Below are 21645 nucleotides of genomic sequence, written 5' to 3'. Positions count from 1 at the left end.
AGTGGTACCTGGGGAAGCTGTCACGTGTGAAAATCCAGGCACAAAATCCCTCTGTGAGTTTACCCATCCCACTGATGTCACCCACACCTCGTCCAGGTTCCGATGGAAGGACACGCTCACCATGCATGTCAGAGCCCAGGGCCTTGGGGACCGACGCACACTCCACAACATGGGACAAAGGGACGTGCTTTCACAGTACCCCCAGAATGCGTGAACACTGCAACAAAGCAAAGTCACCGAGGATGAACTGTGAACCCCAGTAGGAGGCAGCCAGAAACCCGCGGAGGAGAAGCCGGTGCCCACAGAGGCCCTGCCCGCAGCGGCAGACACGGACTGTTCTAGCACTTCCCAGTGCCATCAAAGCCAGTGGCATGTCCTGGCTCTCAGCTGTCACATGGCATGCTGGCTTCCCAGCAGGGCCAGCCCAGCCTGAGCCGACACCAGTGTTGGTTCAAGGTAATCGTCCCTTGCAAATTAAATGCTCTTGTGACCTCTGGAGGGCCCTCCTTTTCAGTGAGATAATAAAGTCCTCTCTTTCCCTCTCTCTCCTGTTCTCTCTTACGTTCTCTTCTCTCACACATTCTCTTTCTCACTTTCTCTCTCTCATGTTCTCTCTCGCTCTCACCCTCTCAGCTGCCCCGACTAGTAAACCACGCAGGGACTACCACCTGTCCACCCTCTCCCTTGCCACGGGCCACCGGAGGAGGGGGTGTGAGTGTGATGAGGACAGTCGCCCGGCTCAGCGCTGGGCGGCCGGCGTGTGAAACGCCCACAGCGGATGACAGGGAGGCCCAAGTACAACTTGAAAGCAGCAAAAACAAGTGTTCAGGGGAATTAAAGGCTTAACCAGGACGTCAGGACCAGTCCTGCCACTGACTCACGGCCTTGGATTCCTGGTCCCGGTGACCATACCTCCACTGGCCCCAAGAGTGCCGACAGCAGTTTGAGAAGTGGTGAGGCCAGAGGAGGGTCCCATTCAGACCCCGCCTCATGGGTCTGAGGGCCTGGCCCCCAAAAAGCATGAAGCTCGAGAGGACGCTGCCCAAGGTCAGGGAGCCAGTGGGAGGGAGCAGCACGAACGTGCAGACAACAGGCCCCCAGTGTTTGGCTAATGACACACCTGCCACTGTCTTTAACCGAGTTATCAGAGTGTCCTTTTCCAGTCTCCCCATCCGCTGAGGAATCCCTCCCAGGTCACTGCGGACACAGGCCAAGGACAGCTGGGGCAGTGGAGTGTGGACAGTGGTCTTCCGATCACAGACTGCGTCTCCCACAGCCACAGCGCCTGGCGGTCAAGCCTCAGCCACTGCCTGCCCCTCCCCCACCCCGTGGCCTCACCCTCGGGCTTGGCATCCCCCTTGGTCCAGGAAACAGCAAGTCTCCACACCCACGGCCCTCCCTTCATCCCACTCCAGCCCCTGAACCAGCCGCTGCGGCCCCGCGAAGACACGGAGGTGCGATTCTCATCACGTCTGTTCCTGTGCCCACTTCAGGGCCCAAGCCCGGCTGCTCCCGGCCCCAACCACATGCTGGTTTCCACAACCCTCACAGGCCTCGCCCGCAGGGAAGGATAAGAGTCTCTGCGTCTGGTTGGTGGCGCGGCTGCTGGGGTCACGTCCCTGGAAGCCAAAACGGTGCTCCCTGAGTGACCTCTGGCACCCACAGCTCGCAAGGGCGGGTGCGGGGCTTCCCGCAGGTCCATGGAGACCGAGATAGGACGGCCCTGTCACACAAAGGCCAGGGCTCAGCTGCACACCGAGCCGCCCACCCGCCCAGACCTGGGGCTGCTGAGGCAGCAGCCTCTGCTCACAGCGAGTGCGTGGGGGTCAGCTCCACCCAGACGGGCCAGAGGATGGAAACTCACAGGGAAGCACGGTGATCTCACCCGGGCACGTTAGAAACCAGCCCTCGCCGTGTCCTGCGTCCGCATGGCCCACCCAGCCAAGCAGACCGTCAGTCCTCAGGGCAGTGTCACACACTTTCACAAGCAAACCTGAAATTCAAGTACAATGGGATTCCCCGGCTGCCACACCTGTAAACGCCCTGCCGTGCAACCTACACCAACGTGGTGGGCCAGCTGCTGGCAAAAGTGGCAGCAGCAGAATCAGGAAAAGGTCAAGGTTTCCCCAAGAAGCAAGACTTCTCACTGAGAGATTCACAGACACGTTTTCCACTGGAACAGCACAATTGTTATCAATGTGTCTAAAGTCATGAATTTGATGGACACCTGACTTTCTGAGCACACTGTATACAACTAACACACACGCCACTGTCACACTGTATACAACTAACACACACACGCCACTGTCACACTGTATACAACACACACACGCCACTGTCACACTGTATACAACTAACACACACACGCCACTGTCACACTGTACACGACACACACACACGCCACTGTCACACTGTATATCACACGCAACTGTGTCACACTGTATATCACACACACAGGCAACTGTGTCACTTCATGTCCCTAACTGCCACTATCTTGGCTTTCATCCAAACTAGGAATTGCAGCTCTTGAAAACAACATAGATAAAAGCATGTGATACAGGTTTTACATGGCTCGCATCACATGTCCTGTAAGTATGAATTTTAAACGTGTGTCACATTGACATGCTGTACACATTTTCATTCTGCTAGGAATTCTTTCATAAAGAATCTCAATTCTAGTTGAAGCAGCAAATATTTGAAAGCAGAAGAATTAGACTCCCTTTGAAAACCCATGTGTGTGTATACACACACACACACACACACACACACACCCAAAATCTACACGCATTTAAAAAAAACACTAAAAAGACAGAATTACTAAAAATGACACAATGCAAAGATACTATCAGGAAAATAAAAAGACAACCCATAGAACGGGAGAAAATATTTGCAAATCATGTATCTGGTAAGGGTTTAGAATCCAGAATCTACAAAGAAATCTCACAACACAACAACAAAGACAAACCATCCAATTTTAAAATGGGCACAGGACCTGCATAGACGCTTCTCCAGACATGTGCAGACGGCCAATAAACATATGGACACGGGCTCAGCTTTATTAGTCAGCAGCGAATGCGAATCAAAGCCATCATGAGACACCCACCAGGTCAGTTACAATCAAAACCACGGAAACAAGTGTTGGCGAGGATGTGAGAGCTGCGCCTGTGCACGGCTGGCGGGAGGTGAACTGGCGTAGCCGCCAGTGGCGACAGTGTGGCGGGTCCTCGAGTCAGGACACACAGAGTGGCCGTACGACCCGGCAGCTCTCTCCCAGAGATGCGCCCCGATGTTCGGACAAAAGGTTGCTGGGATGTCCCCACAGCTGTACTCACAGAGCCCAAAAGGTCCACCAAGTGGTGAATGACAATGCAAAGCGGTCCGTGCACACGGGGGGTGTCATTCCGTCCTGAGGAGGCGGATGCTGGCTAAGAGGCCGGACACAGAAAGGCCGAGGTGATCCCCTTCATGCGAAGTTCCCATAAACACTGAGCAGAGAGGAGTGGTTGTCAGAGGCTGGGGAGGGACACGCGGTGAGTGGGAACGGGCGCCAAGATTTTCCACAGGCAGGTGAGAAGCCTCAGAACTAGACACGAGTGACAGTGGTGACACGGAACCCACTGAATGCCACGGAATTGTTCACTCAGAAATGGTTAGTGCCAATTTCATGAGGAGAATTTTAACCCAAATTAAAACAATGACCCAGTAAGACATGGTTTTAAGAGCAAACACCTTTGCTTTCCTTCCTGTAGCGTCAGGTACATCAGGGAAGGGCAGAGCCTAGGGGCTGAGGGTAGGGGCGCTATGTGCGAGCCCACACGGGGTGACGGGCCCACGCTGAGGGGCAGCCTGGCGTGGGCACCCAGAACCTGAGTGGGACGAGGAAGAAAGCCCAGGGCAGGTCCCGAGGCGGGTGTCAGTGCCGTGCAGGTCAGGACACAGGACGGCAGGGGTGTCCACACACAGTGTGGCCTGGCCAGCAGTGTCAGCAAAAAAAAAAAAAAGTCACCTGATTTAAACCAAAAGGAGCTTAGACATTCGGCCTTTCAGATACTAGCTTTATGAAACAACAGGACATGTTTAATAAAAGGTGACAGGAAAAGTGAGCTACAAATAAGGCACTGTCAGCAATGACCAGGCAGCGCCAAGCCCCGTGGACGCACGCAGTGTCCACGCCGCACTGCACGTAAGTCTAATGCCCATGACACGTAACCGTGGGACTGAACACACGACGCCTGGCTTTCACGGACATGAGACCCAGTCAGTCAGGGAGCCTGGGGAAACAAAAGATCTGAAGGGATCACTGATGACGCAGCCCAGAGAGGAGTCAGGGAACAGAAGGAGACAGAAGAGGACCCAGAATGAGGCTGCCAAGGCCTCGTCAGAGCCCCAGAGAAGAAAGAAACAAAAAGAAATTCCCAAACATTAATGACTGAGTGGAACGGAATGGCAGGAGGATGGGAGAGGAACCACAGTTTTTCCAGAAGTAATGAAAGATGGAAGTCAGCAGCAGAAAACAAAGGCACATAAAGCAAACCAAGCAAAAAGAAGTCTGCAGCCACGCACATCACGGTGAACTGCAAAGCACCAAACAGAGAGGAACCCGGAAGCAGCCGGACGCAAGCAGCCGCCCTGCGGCTGCGGACGACGGGGGAGGGAGAAGGGCTCGGCCTGCAATGGCCTGCCAACAAAATCATCTTCAAGGATGCGGTTTCAGGGACTTCAGACAAACACGGACATCGTTGCTACTCACACACCTTTATTGAAGGAGCTTCCAAAAAACCAAAAGTAAAATTATCCCAGAGGTGAAGTATGAGAAGGGAAAGTGAACGGTGACAAAAGGAAGTCTGCATACTCCTGTAGAAACATATGAACACTCACTGTCTTTAAAATAACGTCTGGTGTTCAACAAAAAGAACACAACCCTTGAGCATTACAAGTGCGTCGCTGGGAGAGCAGCGATTCGCATCGGGACACCCATGGTGCTCGGAAAATGGGTTAAGAAACTAACTGTGAGTGTTGGTGATACAAGTGTAAAGATCACCGTAAACAAGAGCAACAGTACGTCACTTCTAAGCCAACGGGGGAAAGGGCTGGGATGGATGGGATGGTGAGAGAAACCACCATTTCTAAAAAGCAAGAACAATACGCTTCGTAACAAACAGGAAAAGCCACACAAGAGTAAGACAGTAAACCCAGATCCAGGCATCAGCACCGAGAGACTAAACTCAGCAGCCAGAAAACAAGTGGGATTTTACTGATGGGTGTAAAATGTAAGTAGGTAAAAAATAAAAGGTAGATGCAGACACACGGAGGAAACGCTGACCAGACGGCTGTAACCTCGGGCTACAACGGATGTGAACAGCCTTGTCACTGCCCCACCAGCTCAGAAGTCACGACATGCCCAACAGTGTCCTGAGCTCGTCACGTGTGTCCACTTTGCGAATCTTCCAAACAGCCCCACGTCTCAATCCAGGTCTGTAGCGAGAGAAACGCAAGCTCACGCACACAGAAATGTGCACACAGACGCTCATGGCAGCGCTGCCCACACAGCCAGAAGGGAACTACCCCAGTGCCCATCCGCTGACACGTGGCTAAATGAGATGGGGTCTTTCCCGATGCTGTGTCCCCCAAATTTATATGCTGTTGTCCTAACCTCTAGCTTCCCGCTAAGTGACTGTAGTCAGAGACGGGTCTGTAAGAGATAATTAGGGTAAATGAGGCCACACGGGGCCTTAATCCAATCGGACTATGTCCTTGTAAGAGCAGAAGACGAGGACACGGACACACAAGGGACAGCCCAGTGGGGACACAGGGAGGCGGCGGCCGTCTACACGCCATGGAGAGGCTTCCGAGAAGCAGCCTGCCAACACCTTGATCGCGGCCGTCCAGCCTCCAGCTGAGAGAAAACTTCGTTGTTCAAACCACCCGGCCTAGGTCTTCCGTACGACAGCCTAGCAAACGAGTACACCGCACGACAGAAGACTCCTCAGCTACAAAGAGATGAAATACTGGCAAAGGCTACGACACAAGGAACACGGGGACACACTGTCTGATTCTTTTCATAAGGAAAACCGGGACAGCGCAAACCCAGAGACAGGAAAGATTCGTGGTTGTGCTAAAGGACAGGGGTTCAGGGTGACGGCTAAGGGTCATGGAGCATTTGGGGGGTAATGCAATGTTCCAGAATGGACTGTGCTCACGGCTGCACAGCTGAGCTAAAAGCACTGACTGCACCCTTTACATGGGCGAGCGGGATGGACTGTAAGTCCTAGCTCAGCAGAACTCCTCTTTCAAAGCCCCACAGGCAGGTAGTCGTTACCCCAACTTATAGACGAGGGACTGAAGCACAGGTAAAGTACCTCTCTACTGCACTGGGCTCAGTTTCAACCAGTGTTTTCCTAGGAATGTCTGTTTTGTCTGACCTACCACATTAATTAGCAAAAGATATTCTGAATGTCATTTCCAGGCTCCACGGCGCAGGTACTAGCTCGCGTGCAGACGGCGCCAGAAGTCCACCCCTTGCATTCACTGGTCTTTTCAAAACATGGCCCTGTGGCTGCTCTCCTCTCTTGCTGGGTCTGATGGGACCCCGTCCTGCAGCCTGAGCTTCCCTCCTTCTCGCTCCAACTCGCTGGGCGGGGTCAGATGATCTCTGCCAAGGGCCAGAGCCCAGAATTTCAGGCTCTGCAGGCCACAGGTAGAATTCTTCCTCCTCTGTTTTTTATTTCCCAATGTTTAAAAAGGAGAAGCCATTCTTGGCTCCAAGGCTGTACAAAAACAGGCCGAAGCCAGACTGGGCCCAAGGGCCCCAGTTTCACGGCTCCTGCTGAAGGTTTTAAATCTCCCTTCGAGCTCACTGCTAGCTCCGTGTCAGAAGTTCAGATGTGTCACAATTTTGTCACTATCATTTCCATCTTAAAATTTTTATTGTAAAATTTCTATTAGGATCTCTTCTTTGATTCGTGTTATTTAGAAATCCACATTTTCAAACTGAAACCTTATGTCTTACTTGTACCATTACATATCTGACTTTTCATGTCACTGCTCTCCGGTCAGAGAATGCTGTCTGGACACTGGTGATTCTCTGAAATGTCCGGAGGCTTGTTCAAAGGCCCAGCATATGGACCCCCGTGCACGGGAATGGGTCCTTCCCGCACGCTGGCTGTAGGGTTCTGAATAAACCCATGAAATGAAGGCTGTTCTTTCTGTTGCCCAAACCATGTACCCCCGTCTCCTAAGTGACCTGTCAGTAACTGAGGTGTTTTGTGCTCTCAGGAGGATACCGACTGTCCATTTCTCTCTGCATCCCTACTGATTTCTGCTTTACAGCCCTGAGTGTAATTTGGGCACCTGTCCGCCAAGCCACACACAGAGCTGTGCAGGGATGAGAGCAGCCGTGGCCCGGGGGCCGAGTGACCAGTCCACGTGCATCTGTTCCCTCACGGAGCTGGCAGGACGGGCGCCAGCTCCAGGCCCAGCTCAGCTCAGCAAGCCGCATGGCATCCCGGAAGCCGCCTGAGCGTCATGGGGCAGAGACGAAGAGGCGATGGGCTGTGGGCCCGGCGGGACTCTCCCCTTCCCTTCTCTGGAAGCTCAGGCACCCAGGGCGAGCGTGAGGACCCGAAATTGACCTAAGTGCTCAGAACAGTGTCTGGTGCTCCATGGAGAGTCTACGGCCATGATTTCGATCACCGCCTGCAGAGTAGCTGGGAACCAGCAGCCCTCGGGCTGACTCGGGACACGTGGTTGTGGCCTGCTGAGACCCCGTACAACTCCGGGGCCACCCATCTTTTATCAGGGTCTCCTGGTAAAAGAAAGGATTGGTGTCGCTGCCACAAAGGGGGATCATTCCTCCTGTGGCTGTGAAGGAAAGGGGGTCCCATGAGAACTCAGAGCCCCCAGCGTGGCCGTGCACACCCCTGCAGTGGGCTGTCCCCCGAGTGTCCTGAGAGGCGTCACAAAGCCACGCTGCAGGACACATCACAGGTGTGAGTGACCCTCCCACCTGCCTGAAGAGCCCCAGGAATCCCTTAAATTTCACGAGAAAAGCACAGGAGGGAGAGTTCACAGATGCAACAAGAGCGTCAGAAGCCCAGGAACTTGAGGTGACAGACGTTATCACAACCAGGCCTAGGATTATAAAGACACAGGAGGAGGAATGGAATTAAGAGAAGGACAGGGAAGATTGAAAAAGAACCAAAACAAATGTCTGGGGGGATAAAAAAGATTCACTGCTGTGGAGGGAACTCAGTGGTCTCTGCACTCAGCCAGAGAGAAACTGTGGCCTTGGGGACCGGGCTCAGGAACGATCTGGAGCCAGCACACCGAGGATGGGCCGCCACAGGTGGAAAGGCAGCCAGGAGCCACGGCGGAAGCCCGGGAGGGAGGGCCTGACATGGAGCCAGACAAGTCCCAGGAACTGGCCCTCGCCGTCTTTTGTCTGCTCATGTCTATCTTTTACTGTTATGCTTTTCACCGATGTCATTTGCAGCATGAAGGAAAAAAGCAGAACAGAAAAAGAAACCTCTGGGTTAATTTTTTCAGTTTTCCTTATTCAACTGAACTTAATGACTTCTGTACGCGGTCGTGAACGTACCCGAGATCTCGGTGTGGGAAGCACCTCTTAGTAGAGGTTCTGCAAAGCGGTGAACAGAGCCGCTGACCTGCTCCTGGAAACAGAGGAGCAGGGAGCCCGGGACCAGCAGGAGGGAGGGGGCTGGGGATCCTCGGGGGCCGGAGTCAGTTCCCACTCAGACCTCAAGGCACTGGGAGGGGAAGGCCGTGGGGACCTAGGGAACCAGGGCCCCCCATCACCCTCTGATCCGCTCTGCACGCTCTCTGGGCCACAGGCCACCTGCCCAGAACCTGCCACCTCGCGCTGGGTGTAGGGCTGCAGGGGTGGCTCCTGCTCCCAAGCAAAGGGCACCACCCAGCAGACACTGTGGGGGGGCCAGGAAGGGCCGGTGTGTTCCCCTCCCAGCATCCCAAATAAAGCAGCTCCAGTTCCACAAAAATTCTCCTAGTGGCATTACCGGATAATAAACAAATAATAAACAAATTAAAATTCAAGTGCTCAGACCTCGAGGTACAGAGGAAGCCTGTACTCCCTCGTCAGAGGAAAACGAGGGCCCACCAAGGGCACGTGCCCAAACTCGCTCGCGTAGTCTGGCCGATCTCAGGTGGCCACCTCTGCCTTCACTTCTCTCCATTAGTCAACCATTTGGTAAGCTCAGGAATTTCCTAAAATGAGAAATCAAGTGCACGCCTGAGAAAGTCGGCCGCCCTGCGCATGTCCCCCACACACGTGGGACAGGCAAGGAGGACCCAGAGCGCCTCGTGCACGCACTTCGCCCATTCACGGAAGGCGCCAGGCGCCAACCCCTTGCTGGGCTCATGGCAGCAACCTCCCAGCACACACGGCTGGGCCAGGGTGACAGCCTGGGACACCTAAAGAAAGTGGTGACCTGGTCCAAGGAGACGGGCTCCAGGCCTAGTAGGTGGCCTCGAGCACAGGAGGGCAGGGCCTGGAGTCCCACCCCAGGCTGACAAGCTTGCGAAGCCCCCAGAGGGCCCAGGAGAGCATTGCTCCTCCAGGAGGAGGACTTCCCTGTCCCCGCCCCCCCCCCCCCCCCGCCCCCATCCTTGGGACAGCACACCTTACAGCGGGACGCCTCACAGCGGGACGCCTCACAGCGGGACGCCTCACAGCGGGACGCCTCACAGCGGGACGCCTCACAGCGGGACGCCTCACAGCGGGACGCCTCACAGCGGGACGCCTCACAGCGGGACGCCTCACAGCGGGACGCCTCACAGCGGGACGCCTCACAGCGGGACGCCTCACAGCGGGACGCCTCACAGCGGGACACAGAGTCAAATGCCCGGCAGCTCACACTCAGCACCGGACCCGGGCAGAAAGGGTGTCCAGTGAAACAAGAGAGCCCTGCAGAGAGAGGGCCGAGCAGGAGGGCCACGTACCACCACGTGTGCTGCAGCTACGTGTGTGTCTTTGAGATGATCTGTGTGAAAGTGTTGGGCAAAGAACTGGGAATCGGAACGGCATCAAGCTTTTGACCCGTATCACCGAACGCCAGATGTCAAACCCTGCAGGGGAATGACTTCTGGCCCAGGTGCCCTACTAGCCAGTGTCAGCCAGGTCACTTTCAAACAGGCACCTCCGTGACACTCTTTCTCGGCGCCCACAAAGGCATGAGCTGCAACAGAAGGAAGGACCAGTCCAGACGAGATGCGGGGTCTGGGACACAGGGCCACCCTACCGCATCCGGGGAAGGGGGAGAAGACCCCTGCCTAGATAGGCAGGCAGGCAAGGGGCAGAGAAGCTCCAGCGGAACTCCCGTTTTCCGTCAAGGGAAGGCCATAGACAACACCCAGACCGGGAGCAGTGCAGAGTGGAGGGAAAGGATGAGCAGAGGGCGGTTATTTGGAATCAAGGAGCCAAACGCCAGGCACTCAGCTAAGAGAAGCCCAAGTGGGCCCCTGGCAGAGACTGGGAATGGAGTGGCCATCTGGTAGCCCCTCACAGAGAGGTAGGGCAAGGGAAGGGGACAGCAGGGACGCTGTGACGCGCTCCGCCTGCCTTTCCAGGACTAGAAGCTTAGACTGTGCTCTCTCCGAGTCCTGAGCCAAGCAAGGCTGACCACCCTCCCGGAGAGGCCTCTGAAGTGGCACTAACTGGAGAGGGAGGGGCCTAGCTGTCCCCTCCGGGGCACAGGCAGGTGAGGGAAGCCACCTTGGTCCCCCCAGACCAGGCACCGGCAGCTCAACACCAGCAAAGCCCACAGAGTGAGGCCCAGCAGAGGCCTGTCCAAACTCTAGACCCACGCGCCGTAAGACATGATGAGACGATGGTTATGTCTCTGAGTTTTGGGGTGACTTGTTCCCCAGCAGTAGGTAAGGGGAACAGCAGGGAACTGCTGCTCTTTGTGACAAAACTATTTTTCACTCTAAATTATACAGATGTCTAATACAGACAAAAGTAATTAGAAACTTTTTTTTTAGGAGTTCAACATAAAGGTAAAGCCAAGAAAAAAAATCTTGTCTTAAAATTTTGAAGAAACAAACATACACACATAAACAACAGTATCTGGCCTGACCCCCCCACCCCCTGCCCAGTGCTGAGCCAGAAGCCCAGCCCACACCACTGGCCCCCCACTCCCTCCCCAAACTGACACCACATAACAGTGGGGAGTCAGCCACCGATTAAATAGCAAGCAGTTTACTGAAGAGGGGGATAAATGGGATCAAAAATCAAGTGTCTCGGTTATTTAAAAAAAAAAGAAAGAAAGAAAGAAAAAGGGCAGAGGGGTGTGCAAGAGCCCGAGTCCCACCGGCAGCCCGCCCTGCAGCGTGCTGGGTGCTGGCCCTGGCGTGCAGTGGCAGGTCCCTGCGGCTGGGGTTGCCTCCTCCCCCTCCCTCCTGCCCTCCCTCCCTCCCCCGGGCGCTCTCTCGAGGACAGGGACAAAGACGGCCAGCGTGGGGAAAAGGGCAGACCTGTGTGGTCAGTCTGTCAGGGGAGGTGAAGCTGCTCCCTCACATGCTGGAGCCCGTGTGGAAGGGCACCCACGGCGTCTTTACTACAACGGCAGGTATGCACTGCAGCCCCACCACTGTCCATTAGTCTCTATGCTAACCAGGAACCCTCGAGGTCTGTGAGTGGCTGCCTCCGGACCTCGGCACTCGGGAAGCCGATCAGGGAGCCTCTGTGCGGCACAGAAGTGGCACTGGGCTGGGCCCACGGTGACGCTGCCAGGGGGGAATTGCTCGGTGGGTGCAAACACGTGGGAGCAAACACATGAATCGTAGCTGCGGGCAGGAGAATATCAGGTGCATCTCTACGCCCCGAGGGCTCAACTCCTACACTTAAACCCCTCCCACTGGGACGGCGCTCCAGTTCCGGAGAGCAGCCAGCCTGAGAACAGCCCTGTCCCTGGGCACCGCGGCTGCAGCTCGGCGGCTCCGGCACTGCCTGCCTCTGGTAAGTACCTGCCGTTTCTTCTCAAATTCACGTTTGTGTTCAGAACTCCTCTTGGATGGCTCGGGAATGCCTGCTGCCCTGCTCTGTGCTCTGAGGGCCACCGGGGTCCCGGCAGGTGCACAGCAGTGGGGCCATTATTACGAAGCTTTAACGAGGCTTCCACGCCACTCTAAGCCTGCGAACAAGTGGACGTGGGCATGAAGTCCTCGTTTCCACCATAAAGTGCTGAGATTTCAGGCAAAACTCAAATTTATATTATTGCTTTTCTTTTCCTCACCTTAAAAATAAACTATGATAAATTTCAACATAAAAGGATTATATATAGACAGATAGATGTGTGATTAGAAAATTGCTGATTTTAATTTATAGTTTCTTTAATTTTAAAACTTTCTAAAGTTTAAAATAAGTACTGTTTTGACATAAGGTTACAAAAAAATCTTAATGAAAGAGGATCCCTATATATAGAAAAGGAGAGATTTGTTTTCCTTCATAAAGTTTCTCATAAATCTGTATAAGAACAACCGCTGACTAAGTCATCAGCTACGGGCGAGCCAGGCGGGCTTCTTTAGGTGAAATCTGTCTCCATCTGTCGTCCTCATCGCTCTGCATCAGCCAAGCCCTCCCAGTGCTTTAACCGCGCGGGACTGGGTTTTGTGAGGAGGAACGAGGCAGCTGAGCTCGCGGCCAGGCTGACAGCTGTGCAGTCCAGCAGCTGGGCGCTCAGGTGTGTCCCTGGGGACCCCTGCTGAGACCAGGAGCCCCCGCTTCCTCTCTGGGCCCAGGCTGCCAGCTCCCACTCCAGGAAGCTATCTTTGTCCCAGGTCATGGCTGTCCTGAAATTTACCCTTTAGTTTAAAGAACCAAAAGTCTGGGAGGGAGTGGCGGTTAATCACTGGAAAAGCTCAATTGGAGTAAAACTCACAGATCTGGTTGTTGCAACACCCCAGTGGGTAGGCGACAATGGCGTGTCCCTGAGTTATGCAACAACGCCACCTCACAATATTGTAATTATAGCATGCCCTTCAGAGCGCTCCACCTGACGAGGCCCTCTGCCAGCCGGCCGCCACACCGAAGGGACTCTCAGCGTGATTTCAGGGCACAGCCTCCCAGCCCGGCACAGCAATGGCCTGTAAAGTTAAGCTGTAATTACCTCTATTGTGTCCTATCAGAGTTCAAACAAATTTCCTACTCGCGTCTATTTTCCAGGGTTCAAACTCCTCAGAAACTTTGCACACTTGCCAGCCACTCACTATCAGGCTAACTGGCAGCTACATTAATCGTCCACACTTGGGAACCTATGGGAAGACAGCACACTGGCACCTTAGCACTTCAAACAGAAGCAAACAAAACCCTGGGGCCGATCGAAACCGCAGGGCGCTCCGAGCAGCGTGTGTGTGGGCAGCTGTGCCCATCTGATGGGTGTGGGCCGGGAGCAGGGCAGAGATGCAGCACCAGGGCCGCCCTCGGCAGGAAAGCAGGTCAGCAGGACACAGCAGGTGCTTAGAAGGCTTGGGAAGTCACAAGGGGACACTGAATGGAGCAGGAGAAGCTCCGTGGAAGCTCCCATGGGGCCCGGTGGGGACCTCCAGTCACTGGGCCCCACTGCCTGCGGCCCCCAGTGTGGACCCTGTGTCCACCAGCTGCTGAATCTGAGCCAATTCGGAGGGAGGTCGCCGGGCATGCTGCCCCCTCACAGAGGAGGTGCTCTGACAGCAGGGCACACGTTACCCAGCTCCTCTTGGAGGCAGGCAAAGACCCGGACCCCACGCATTTCAGGAGACAATGGAGTGGGAGTGAAGGAGGGGTGAAAGCACTGTGCCACATAAACGCCTTTCAGGAATAAGCTAACATCTGACCCTGAAAACAGGCTAACGCTGCAGGGTCCTGCTGCACTCACACCTCGCTAGACAGCCCTGGGGTCAGTACTGACTACGCAGAAGCCTGCGTCCTGGGGAAGCGCACAGCAAAGCCTGTGTCATCACCACCAGAAAGCACTTCGTCCAAATGCAAACCCACCTAAGACAAACAAGTAGAGCTCTGGGCTGGACGTTAGGCGACATTTAACCCGTGAGCCTCCCAGGGAAGGGCAGGCCTGACAGGTTGTGCCCTGGAAAGCTTCTAAGAGCCTCGGTCCCCGACTTCTTTCTCTGATGTGACTGCACTATGGCTGAGTGAGCTCCGCCCGTCCCCGCTGGCACCTGAGGCACCTGTGTCCCTTGTCTGAATTAGCGAATTGGGCAACCCTGCGAAGTCAGTTTACCCCGAGGCACAGACCCGGCTGCACCTGCGGCTGCTGGGCAGCTGAGCTCCCAACAATGAAACTCTGGGGTCCGCTCAGCTCCCAGAACCCTGGCACCAAGGACAAACCCCCGAAACCTGTTTTCCCTCCTGTGAGCCAATCCACCAAAGCTCAGAAAGTTCAGACCGAAAGTCCACACACAACATCATCTGAGTGAAAAAGGTCCATATTAACAGAAAAGCAATTAGTTCCAAATTATTATTTGGGGTAATGCTATGATAATTTATACATAGCTCACCTCCTATAAACGAGCCTTTGAGAAAACTAACCAGTGTGGCTTATTTAGATTGTTGCTGAAAGGTATCAGCGATACTAAATAACACTGCTCCTAGAACTGACGTCACCATTCCTTAAATCCTGAGGGAACTTCTGTGCAGGGCATGTCTGCGTCCACTCTCAGTCTCGCTGGAACTCTGGGCCCCCACCCGATAAACGTTTTGCAACTGTCATCATTTTGACCGAGGTGCTCGCAGCTAGCGATGAACTCATCAGTTTTCAGGCCTCTGCCGTAACACACCCTGAGCAACCATGGGAACTTGACTTGCAGAGGTTCTCACGCCTTCAGAATCAGGGAGCATACGGAGACGTGCCAGCACAGGCCCGCTGACTTACCGGGCTGGCTGGGTGCTGGCTGCAATCGCTTCCTTACGGGAGGCGAGGAAATTGTGCTTTTATCACCCACAGCGTATCTGGCCCCCAAGGAATGGGCTGAACTCATAAAGAGTTATTTCACGTTTTTGCTACAATAAGAGGGGAAATTAGAAAGGCACAAAGCTACAGTCAGCCTTGCAGCTCCTGCAGCCAGACACACTGGGAGACTGGGCAGGGAGACCTGGGTGCATAGCACAGGCGGGGGGGGAGGCTCTGCCTGCCACATACCCTGCCCACAGACGGGGCAGCCACAGATACCCTTCCTCATGCAAATACGTGCCTCAGGTAGAAACTCTCGGAGGCTGCAGGCATCCAGGAAGCCCAGCCTTCCATCCACCAGACCACCTGTCTGGAAACCAACAGGTCTCTGAAGGATCTGGATGAGAAAACAGCCTAAAAGAGATCGGCTGTCAGTGGGAGCGTGCTAATTTGGACTTTTAAGAAATATGAATAAATGAGTAGAGAAACCAGTTTGCTGAGAATCAAATCTGATAGCTTGCTGAGAATTTAAGGTATCTGAGTGAGAATTAAAGCTCCACTCCTCCCACTGGCAGCCCTCCTCCCAGAAAAGCCCCTGTGACCTCATCTCACAGGTGGGTCGCAAGGAGGCACAGCCAGAGCCACCAGGCTGACTTGGAGCCCCAGACGCAGTTCTGTTTTTAAAAGGCTGCTTTCCTGGTAAGTGCCTCACGGCGGCCCAAATGGAGAAGGGGACTCTTTATATATGAAATCCAACCCCATCTGCCCATTCCTTAAAGCAAAACTGCGGCTGGAAAGTTCTGTGAAATGATTTCCTTTGAACTTTATTTTTAAGCCGTGTGAAATTATGTAGAAGCTGAAGACCTTTTCCTTTTCACACCTGTACGCAAATGACAGTGCTGGGCCTCCGTTCCTGCAGCCCCCACCTTTCTCTCCCACACAGACACTCAGGGGTCTGCTGGGAGAGGAGGAAGTGAGAGCTGCTGCCTGCCGGGAGGTGGTGGGCGGGGGGAGGAGGACACTCCAGGAAGGTAACCTGAAGGCCAGACACCCTGGCAGCCTCCACTGGGACCCAGGGCCTGGAGGAGGGGACAGCCCCCACGCCCCCGAGGCCCAGCCTGCTGCCTGTCAGGACCCGGGTGGCTGTGGCCCGAGGCCTGGGCGGCCACTTCCCAAAGGCTTCCTCCCTCCTACACTGATCCAAACTCTTCACACAGGCATTACTGACGGCTCCTCTGGTCCCTCCCAACCTCCTGACTGCTGAGGGCCGCAGAGCTCTGCTTCTGCCACAGGAGGTGAGGCTGGAAAGGCAGCAGACGCCTGGCCAGCCCCGCTCTCGGCTGCCCACTATGTGCCGGCCCGGCGTGGGCACCTCACTCCCGGGCTCACCAGTGGCAGCGACCCGAGCAGGGGTCCCTCAGATTCACTTGGGCAGCACATCGAAACCATGTGCATGCACACAGACCCACCCTAGCATTTGTATCCGAGAACACGAGTGCTGCTCCCCAATACTGGGTTTCGCGTGCGGCTTCAGAAGCAGGAGGCCTCCTCCCGGCTAACACGTGAGGCAGGACACCACACGTGGCAAAATGGGCAGCACTGAGTGGCCGTCACACGTGTACGGTGACCAGGCGTGCGGAGAGGCTTCCCACAGGCACGCTGAGTGGTCAGACCCGCTCACTGTGACGTGACCCAGGCCAGAAACTCCGTGCTTGGATGGGGCAGTGTCCCCACAGGCACTCAGCCTTCTCACATCTGAGGCCCCAGGTCCCCAAACTCAGAGAATTACGGGTATTCTCAGGACTGACACTAAACAAGCCGCCAGCAGTGCTCCTGGCCCCAAGGTAATTCTCTGTGGCGGGGGCGCTGGCCATCGAGAGGGGCAGCTGACGCTCACAGCCCCACGCGGTGCACATGGCTCCTCCAGCTCCCAGGGCCTGGCCTCCGACCCTCGGGGACCCATGTGAGGTCAGGTTCCTGTGAGTCCTTCCGCCAGCATCCCGACACTAAGGCTCTGCTCTTCCATTGCAGTTTCGGGCCCCACATGAGTGACACCGTCCTGGTTGGACCCACGGCACGTTGAGCTGGCTTCAAATAGGGGAGTGTGGAAGGAGAGCAGAGTCAGGCGGACGTACACGTCTCTGAGCCACTGAGTGTGAGCAGAACAGGAGCTGCTGTGAGCCTCCGCTGAGAAGAGGGAGGCTGCCCCCGGGAGAAAAATGAGCCTCCTCAAAGAGCGGAAACCAAAGAAGCCGCACTACATCCCAAGGCCTCCAGGGAAGCCTTTCAAGTACAAGTGCTTCCAGTGTCCCTTCACCTGCAATGAGAAGTCGCACCTTTTTAACCACATGAAGTATGGTCTCTGTAAGAACTCCATCACTTTGGTATCAGAGCAAGATCGTGTTCCCAAGTGCCCGAAATCTAACTCTCTAGACCCTAAGCAAAGCCATCAGTCCGACACAGCCATGAAGCCCACCTCCTCCAAGTCTGTCACAAACGGGCTGCCCCACCCGGACGCCAAGCTTCCACTCGGCCTCGCCAAGGACGACGTCAAGGAGAACGTGGACCTGCGTGCACGCGGGACACACAAGGGCCCTGGACAGAAGCCTGCTCTGCAGCGGGAAGCAGTGCACCCCAGCCTGGTCCCTGAGGCCACCACCGGCGCCCCGTCCGCCACTCCGGAAGGCATCGGGCGGCCCTCGGCATTCGTTCCTGTGGGAGAGCGCAGACTCAAAGGGTCAGAGCTCGCAGAGGCGCCGGAAACGCTGGCCCTGCCCAGCCCCACCTCCAAGGCCACCGCCTTCCACACCCCTGGCCACCCCTGGAAAGCTGGCTCTCCTTTCCTCCAGCCCGAGTTTCCACACAAAATCCCACCTACCAAGGGGTTCGGGGCCCTTTCCCCTTACATGCACCCTGCCATCCCAGAATACCCGCCTCACTTTTACACGGAGCACGGACTGGCCACCATTTACTCACCCTACCTTCTGGCCGGGAACCCACCTGAGTGTGACGCTGCCCTGCTTTCCGTCTATGGGGCCCAAGACCAAAGACACTTCCTGCCTCACCCCGGGCCAGTGCCCAAGCACGTGAACCCACCGCCCTCAGCCTACGACCATTACAGGCTGCTCCAGCAGTATCACTCCAACCTGTCACTTCCTTACGGATTTTACAGGCCAGAGTCTGCTTTCTCCTCCTACGGCCTCAGGCTCCCACCCATCGCTGGCCTTTCACACGATCAGAGCTCTCACCTACTGGACGAAGCCGCCCTAGTCTACCCAGCCTCGAGTCTGTCCAAGTTAAACCCTTCCAGCTCCCACAAAAAACACACAGAGTTTGAGAAGGAGCGTCTGACTCCTGAGGCTGAAGACCCTTCCAAAGACGGGCAGAGGGACCCAGACGGGACCAAAATGAGCCCGCGTGCAGGCAGTGCAGCCACGGGCTCTCCCGGAAGGCCGAGTCCCACCAACTTCACGCAGACAAGCCAGCCATGTGTGGCGCTGTGCAGCCGCTCAGACAAGCCCACCTCAAGCGTCCTGGGAAGGCTCCCGCAACCTGAACAGGGCCTCGCGGCCTTCAAGCCAGTCAAGAAAAGCCCAGAGCACACACCCCCCCAGGCTCCGGAAAACAGAGACGAGTCTCCGAAAAGGTAAGAATGGCTCCTTCCCCAAACCTCCAGACGAATGCCCCCGCTGTGCTGTTATCAATCTCACACCGCCCAAAGCGCTGCACACGGCAGGTTCCCAGGCAAGGTTCCCACTAAGCTTTCCCTTTTCCTCCTCAGCCTTGATGCTGTGGATGCAGGCGCTCCGGCCCAGATAAGAAGCGCCTCTCGCGACACGGAGGCCATGCCTTCCAGCCCAGAGGACGGCTCCAGGATGGCGCCGCTGAACCTCTCCAGGAAGTCGGAGACCAAGCCGGCAGCCGCCTGCGGCCCCGTGTACAGGGACTTCGCAGAGCTGCAGGACGTGCCTCTCAACCTGTCGGTCAGGGACCCCTGCAACGCCCTGACTCCTAGGCCTGCCTCCCACCGCCCGCCGGGGGAGGTGGAGCCCTCTGCCGCTGCTGCTCAGAAGACTGAGCCAGAAGGTTCTGGAGAAGGGCCAGCCCACACTGACACAAAGCAGAACGGCCCTGGCTCTGACGAGGCCCCGGTGACGACCCCCACCAGGAAGGCCCAGGACATACGGGCTGCGGACAGCGGCGACGAGCAGAAGCAGACAGCGGCCGTGGCCCTGTGCCAACTGGCGGCCTACAGCCCCGGGGCCGCGCGCGTGGGTGACGCGGAGCCCTCGGCCCAGGAGCCCGCCTGCCAACAAGACACAGCCGCTCCCAGAGCCACGGAAAGCCAGGAGGCTCAGAGTGACCTCAGGCCCAAAGGGCAGAAGAGGACAAGCCCGCGGGAAACAGGCAAGTCCCAGCAGGGAGCTAAGAAGTCGAAGCCGAGCGACACGGCCAGAGTGTTCACGCTCCGGAAACGAACACGGGTGTCTTAGAGCCGCCCGCCAGGCCCAGAGCCACGGCGCCTTTTAGGGCACGTCACAGCACCCCAAATCTGCAATGGCACCTTCGATTTTTACAGTGTAGTTTCTTTTTTCTTCCCCCCCCCAAAAATGTTGCAATTCGATTCACTTTTTTGTAAATATTAAGCATGAATATTAACAGGTGCTTCTACTTTGGGCTGTAAAAATATTTGAATGACTCATAGTCTAAGATTGATGAGTTAAACACTGGCTTTTATTTTTGTAAAATGTCAAATGAAATGCATAAAACTAAAAGGTAACTTTTAGGTGTAAGCCATCTCATAGGAAATCTTTTAAAAATACTTTTCCTATAAATATCTTAGCCCTGCAACAAACTGTTTTAACTGTTATTAAATCTACTGTAGTTAATGAAGTGAATAACCATTACTAGAAATGCCAAGAAAAAACATTTTCAGTACTAGCATTAAGTGATTTGTCATGACTGAGTAATAAACATCAAAAGACTATTTATACAAATAATTTATTTCCATTAGAGAAAAATGTGTTACTGGGAAGCTATTATCAACGTATTCTATTTCCTTATAAACTTACAGTGAATTTTCTGACTCATTTAGTCTCATTTTCCACTTCCGAAAATGATGTATATATTGTTGATTTTCCAATAAACTCATAGGTGAACTTTAAGGATACACAAAATGAAAACAAATATGAATTCTGTGTTATACTTTATTTTGCCATAAAAAACTCGGTGGGAAAAAAAGAATACAACTGGGGCAATTAAAACAGAGAAAAAGAGTATGTATGTGAGCATGAGTGACAGCCGTGTGACAGCGTGTGTGACAGCGTGACAGCCTGTGTGATGACGTGCGTGATGGCGTGTGACAGTCCATGTGACAGCGTGTGACAGTGACAGCCTGTGTGATGGCATGCGTGACAGCATGACAGCCCATGTGACAGTGTGTGACAGTCTTGTGACAGCGTGTGATGACATGACAGCCCGGGTGACAGTGTGTGACAGCCTGTGTGATGGTGTGCGTGACGGCCTATGTGACAGCATGTGACAGTGTGACATCCTGTGTGACGGCATGTGTGACGGCATGACAGCCCGTGACAGTGTGTGTGACAGTGTGACAGCCTATGTGACGGCGTGCCTGACAACGTGTGACAGACCATGTGACAGTGTGACATCCTGTGTGATGGCGTGTGTGACAGCCCATGTGACAGCCCGTGTGACAGCGTGCATGATGGCATGTGTGACAGCCCATGTGACAGCACGTGTGATGGCGTGTGTGAGCGCCAGGGCCAGTGGCCATCATGTCCGGGCACCTGGCCCCCGCGACTCCATGGGGTCCTCGCCTCCCAGTGTCTTAGGACGAATTTCCTCCGCTTCCTAAAACTGCTGCCTGAGAAAAGCCCGCCAGGCAACCCCAGCTCCCCTTCCCAGTGGCCCCTCCTACCACTTTTCAGGGGCACCTCTCACCCAGCACCACCTGGGGTGTCAGCTGAGGGCCCCTGGAAAGGACATGTGGTGCTGACGGTGGGAATCAGCCACTGTCACCAGCAGGCCAGCGTTCCTCGCAGAGCCATCGGGTGGGATCAAAGAACGAAACAAAGAGCCAGGCCCAGCGGCCTGTGTGTCGAACAAGGCTTCTCAGCACTCACAGCTGAAACGTAAACACTTAAATAAAAATAACGTGTCGATGCAGAACCCCACCTCGTTCCCGGTTCAAGCACTGCAGTCCAGTACAGTGTCCTGTGCTGTTGTTTTGAACAGCTTTGTACTAATGACTACTTCTTTAAAAAGTCACTATAGGAAACATTTTACATACTTAGCACCTCACGGCATAGGAAATGACAGTCACAGTTTCCGTTCACAGACGTCCTCATTGCAGGTCCATGAGAGGGAAGCATAGAAGCATGTGCCGTTGGGAAGATCCTCCGGGACAAGTACATGGAAACATGGGGTCACGCAGACAAGAGAAGGAGGACTTCCCTCCCGTAAGGAGGACCGTCCGTGCATTTCTGAATGGAGGGTGGTGGGTATGAAGTTATCAGGATGCCCAGGGTTATATTTAGATGCAATGGTTTCATATTAAAATGACAGTACCCAAGACAGCAAACAACTGCTTTGCAACACGTTTAGTTTACATAAAACCACCATTCCTGACTCATAAAGGGATGCAGAGCTACTCACAATTCTTTTAAGGCACACACAAGGCCACCGTTACAGATGGCCCTATAAC

The 21645-nt window shown here is 54.8% G+C and overlaps 2 protein-coding genes across 2 annotated transcripts in view; one reads left to right on the top strand and one right to left on the bottom strand.

Annotated features, from left to right (window-relative positions):
- The window catches only part of TBCD (tubulin folding cofactor D), a 135282-nt gene that overhangs the window by 74798 nt on the left and 38839 nt on the right, over positions 1-21645 (bottom strand). The window lies entirely within an intron of this gene.
- On the top strand, positions 11487-20753 carry ZNF750 (zinc finger protein 750). The gene is made up of 3 exons (XM_019735505.3): positions 11487-11992; positions 16953-18567; positions 18703-20753. Exons 2-3 carry the CDS (start codon positions 17141-17143, stop codon positions 19412-19414), a joined length of 2139 nt encoding a protein of 712 aa, XP_019591064.2. The 5' UTR covers positions 11487-11992; positions 16953-17140; the 3' UTR covers positions 19415-20753.

The sequence above is a fragment of the Rhinolophus sinicus genome, chromosome 12 (assembly GCF_057876585.1).
Source record: "Rhinolophus sinicus isolate RSI-liver-muscle chromosome 12, RSI-T2T, whole genome shotgun sequence".
NCBI lineage: Eukaryota > Metazoa > Chordata > Mammalia > Chiroptera > Rhinolophidae > Rhinolophus > Rhinolophus sinicus.
The sequence above is the reverse complement of the archived record's forward strand: the minus strand, read 5'-3'. Positions and strand labels throughout refer to the sequence as shown.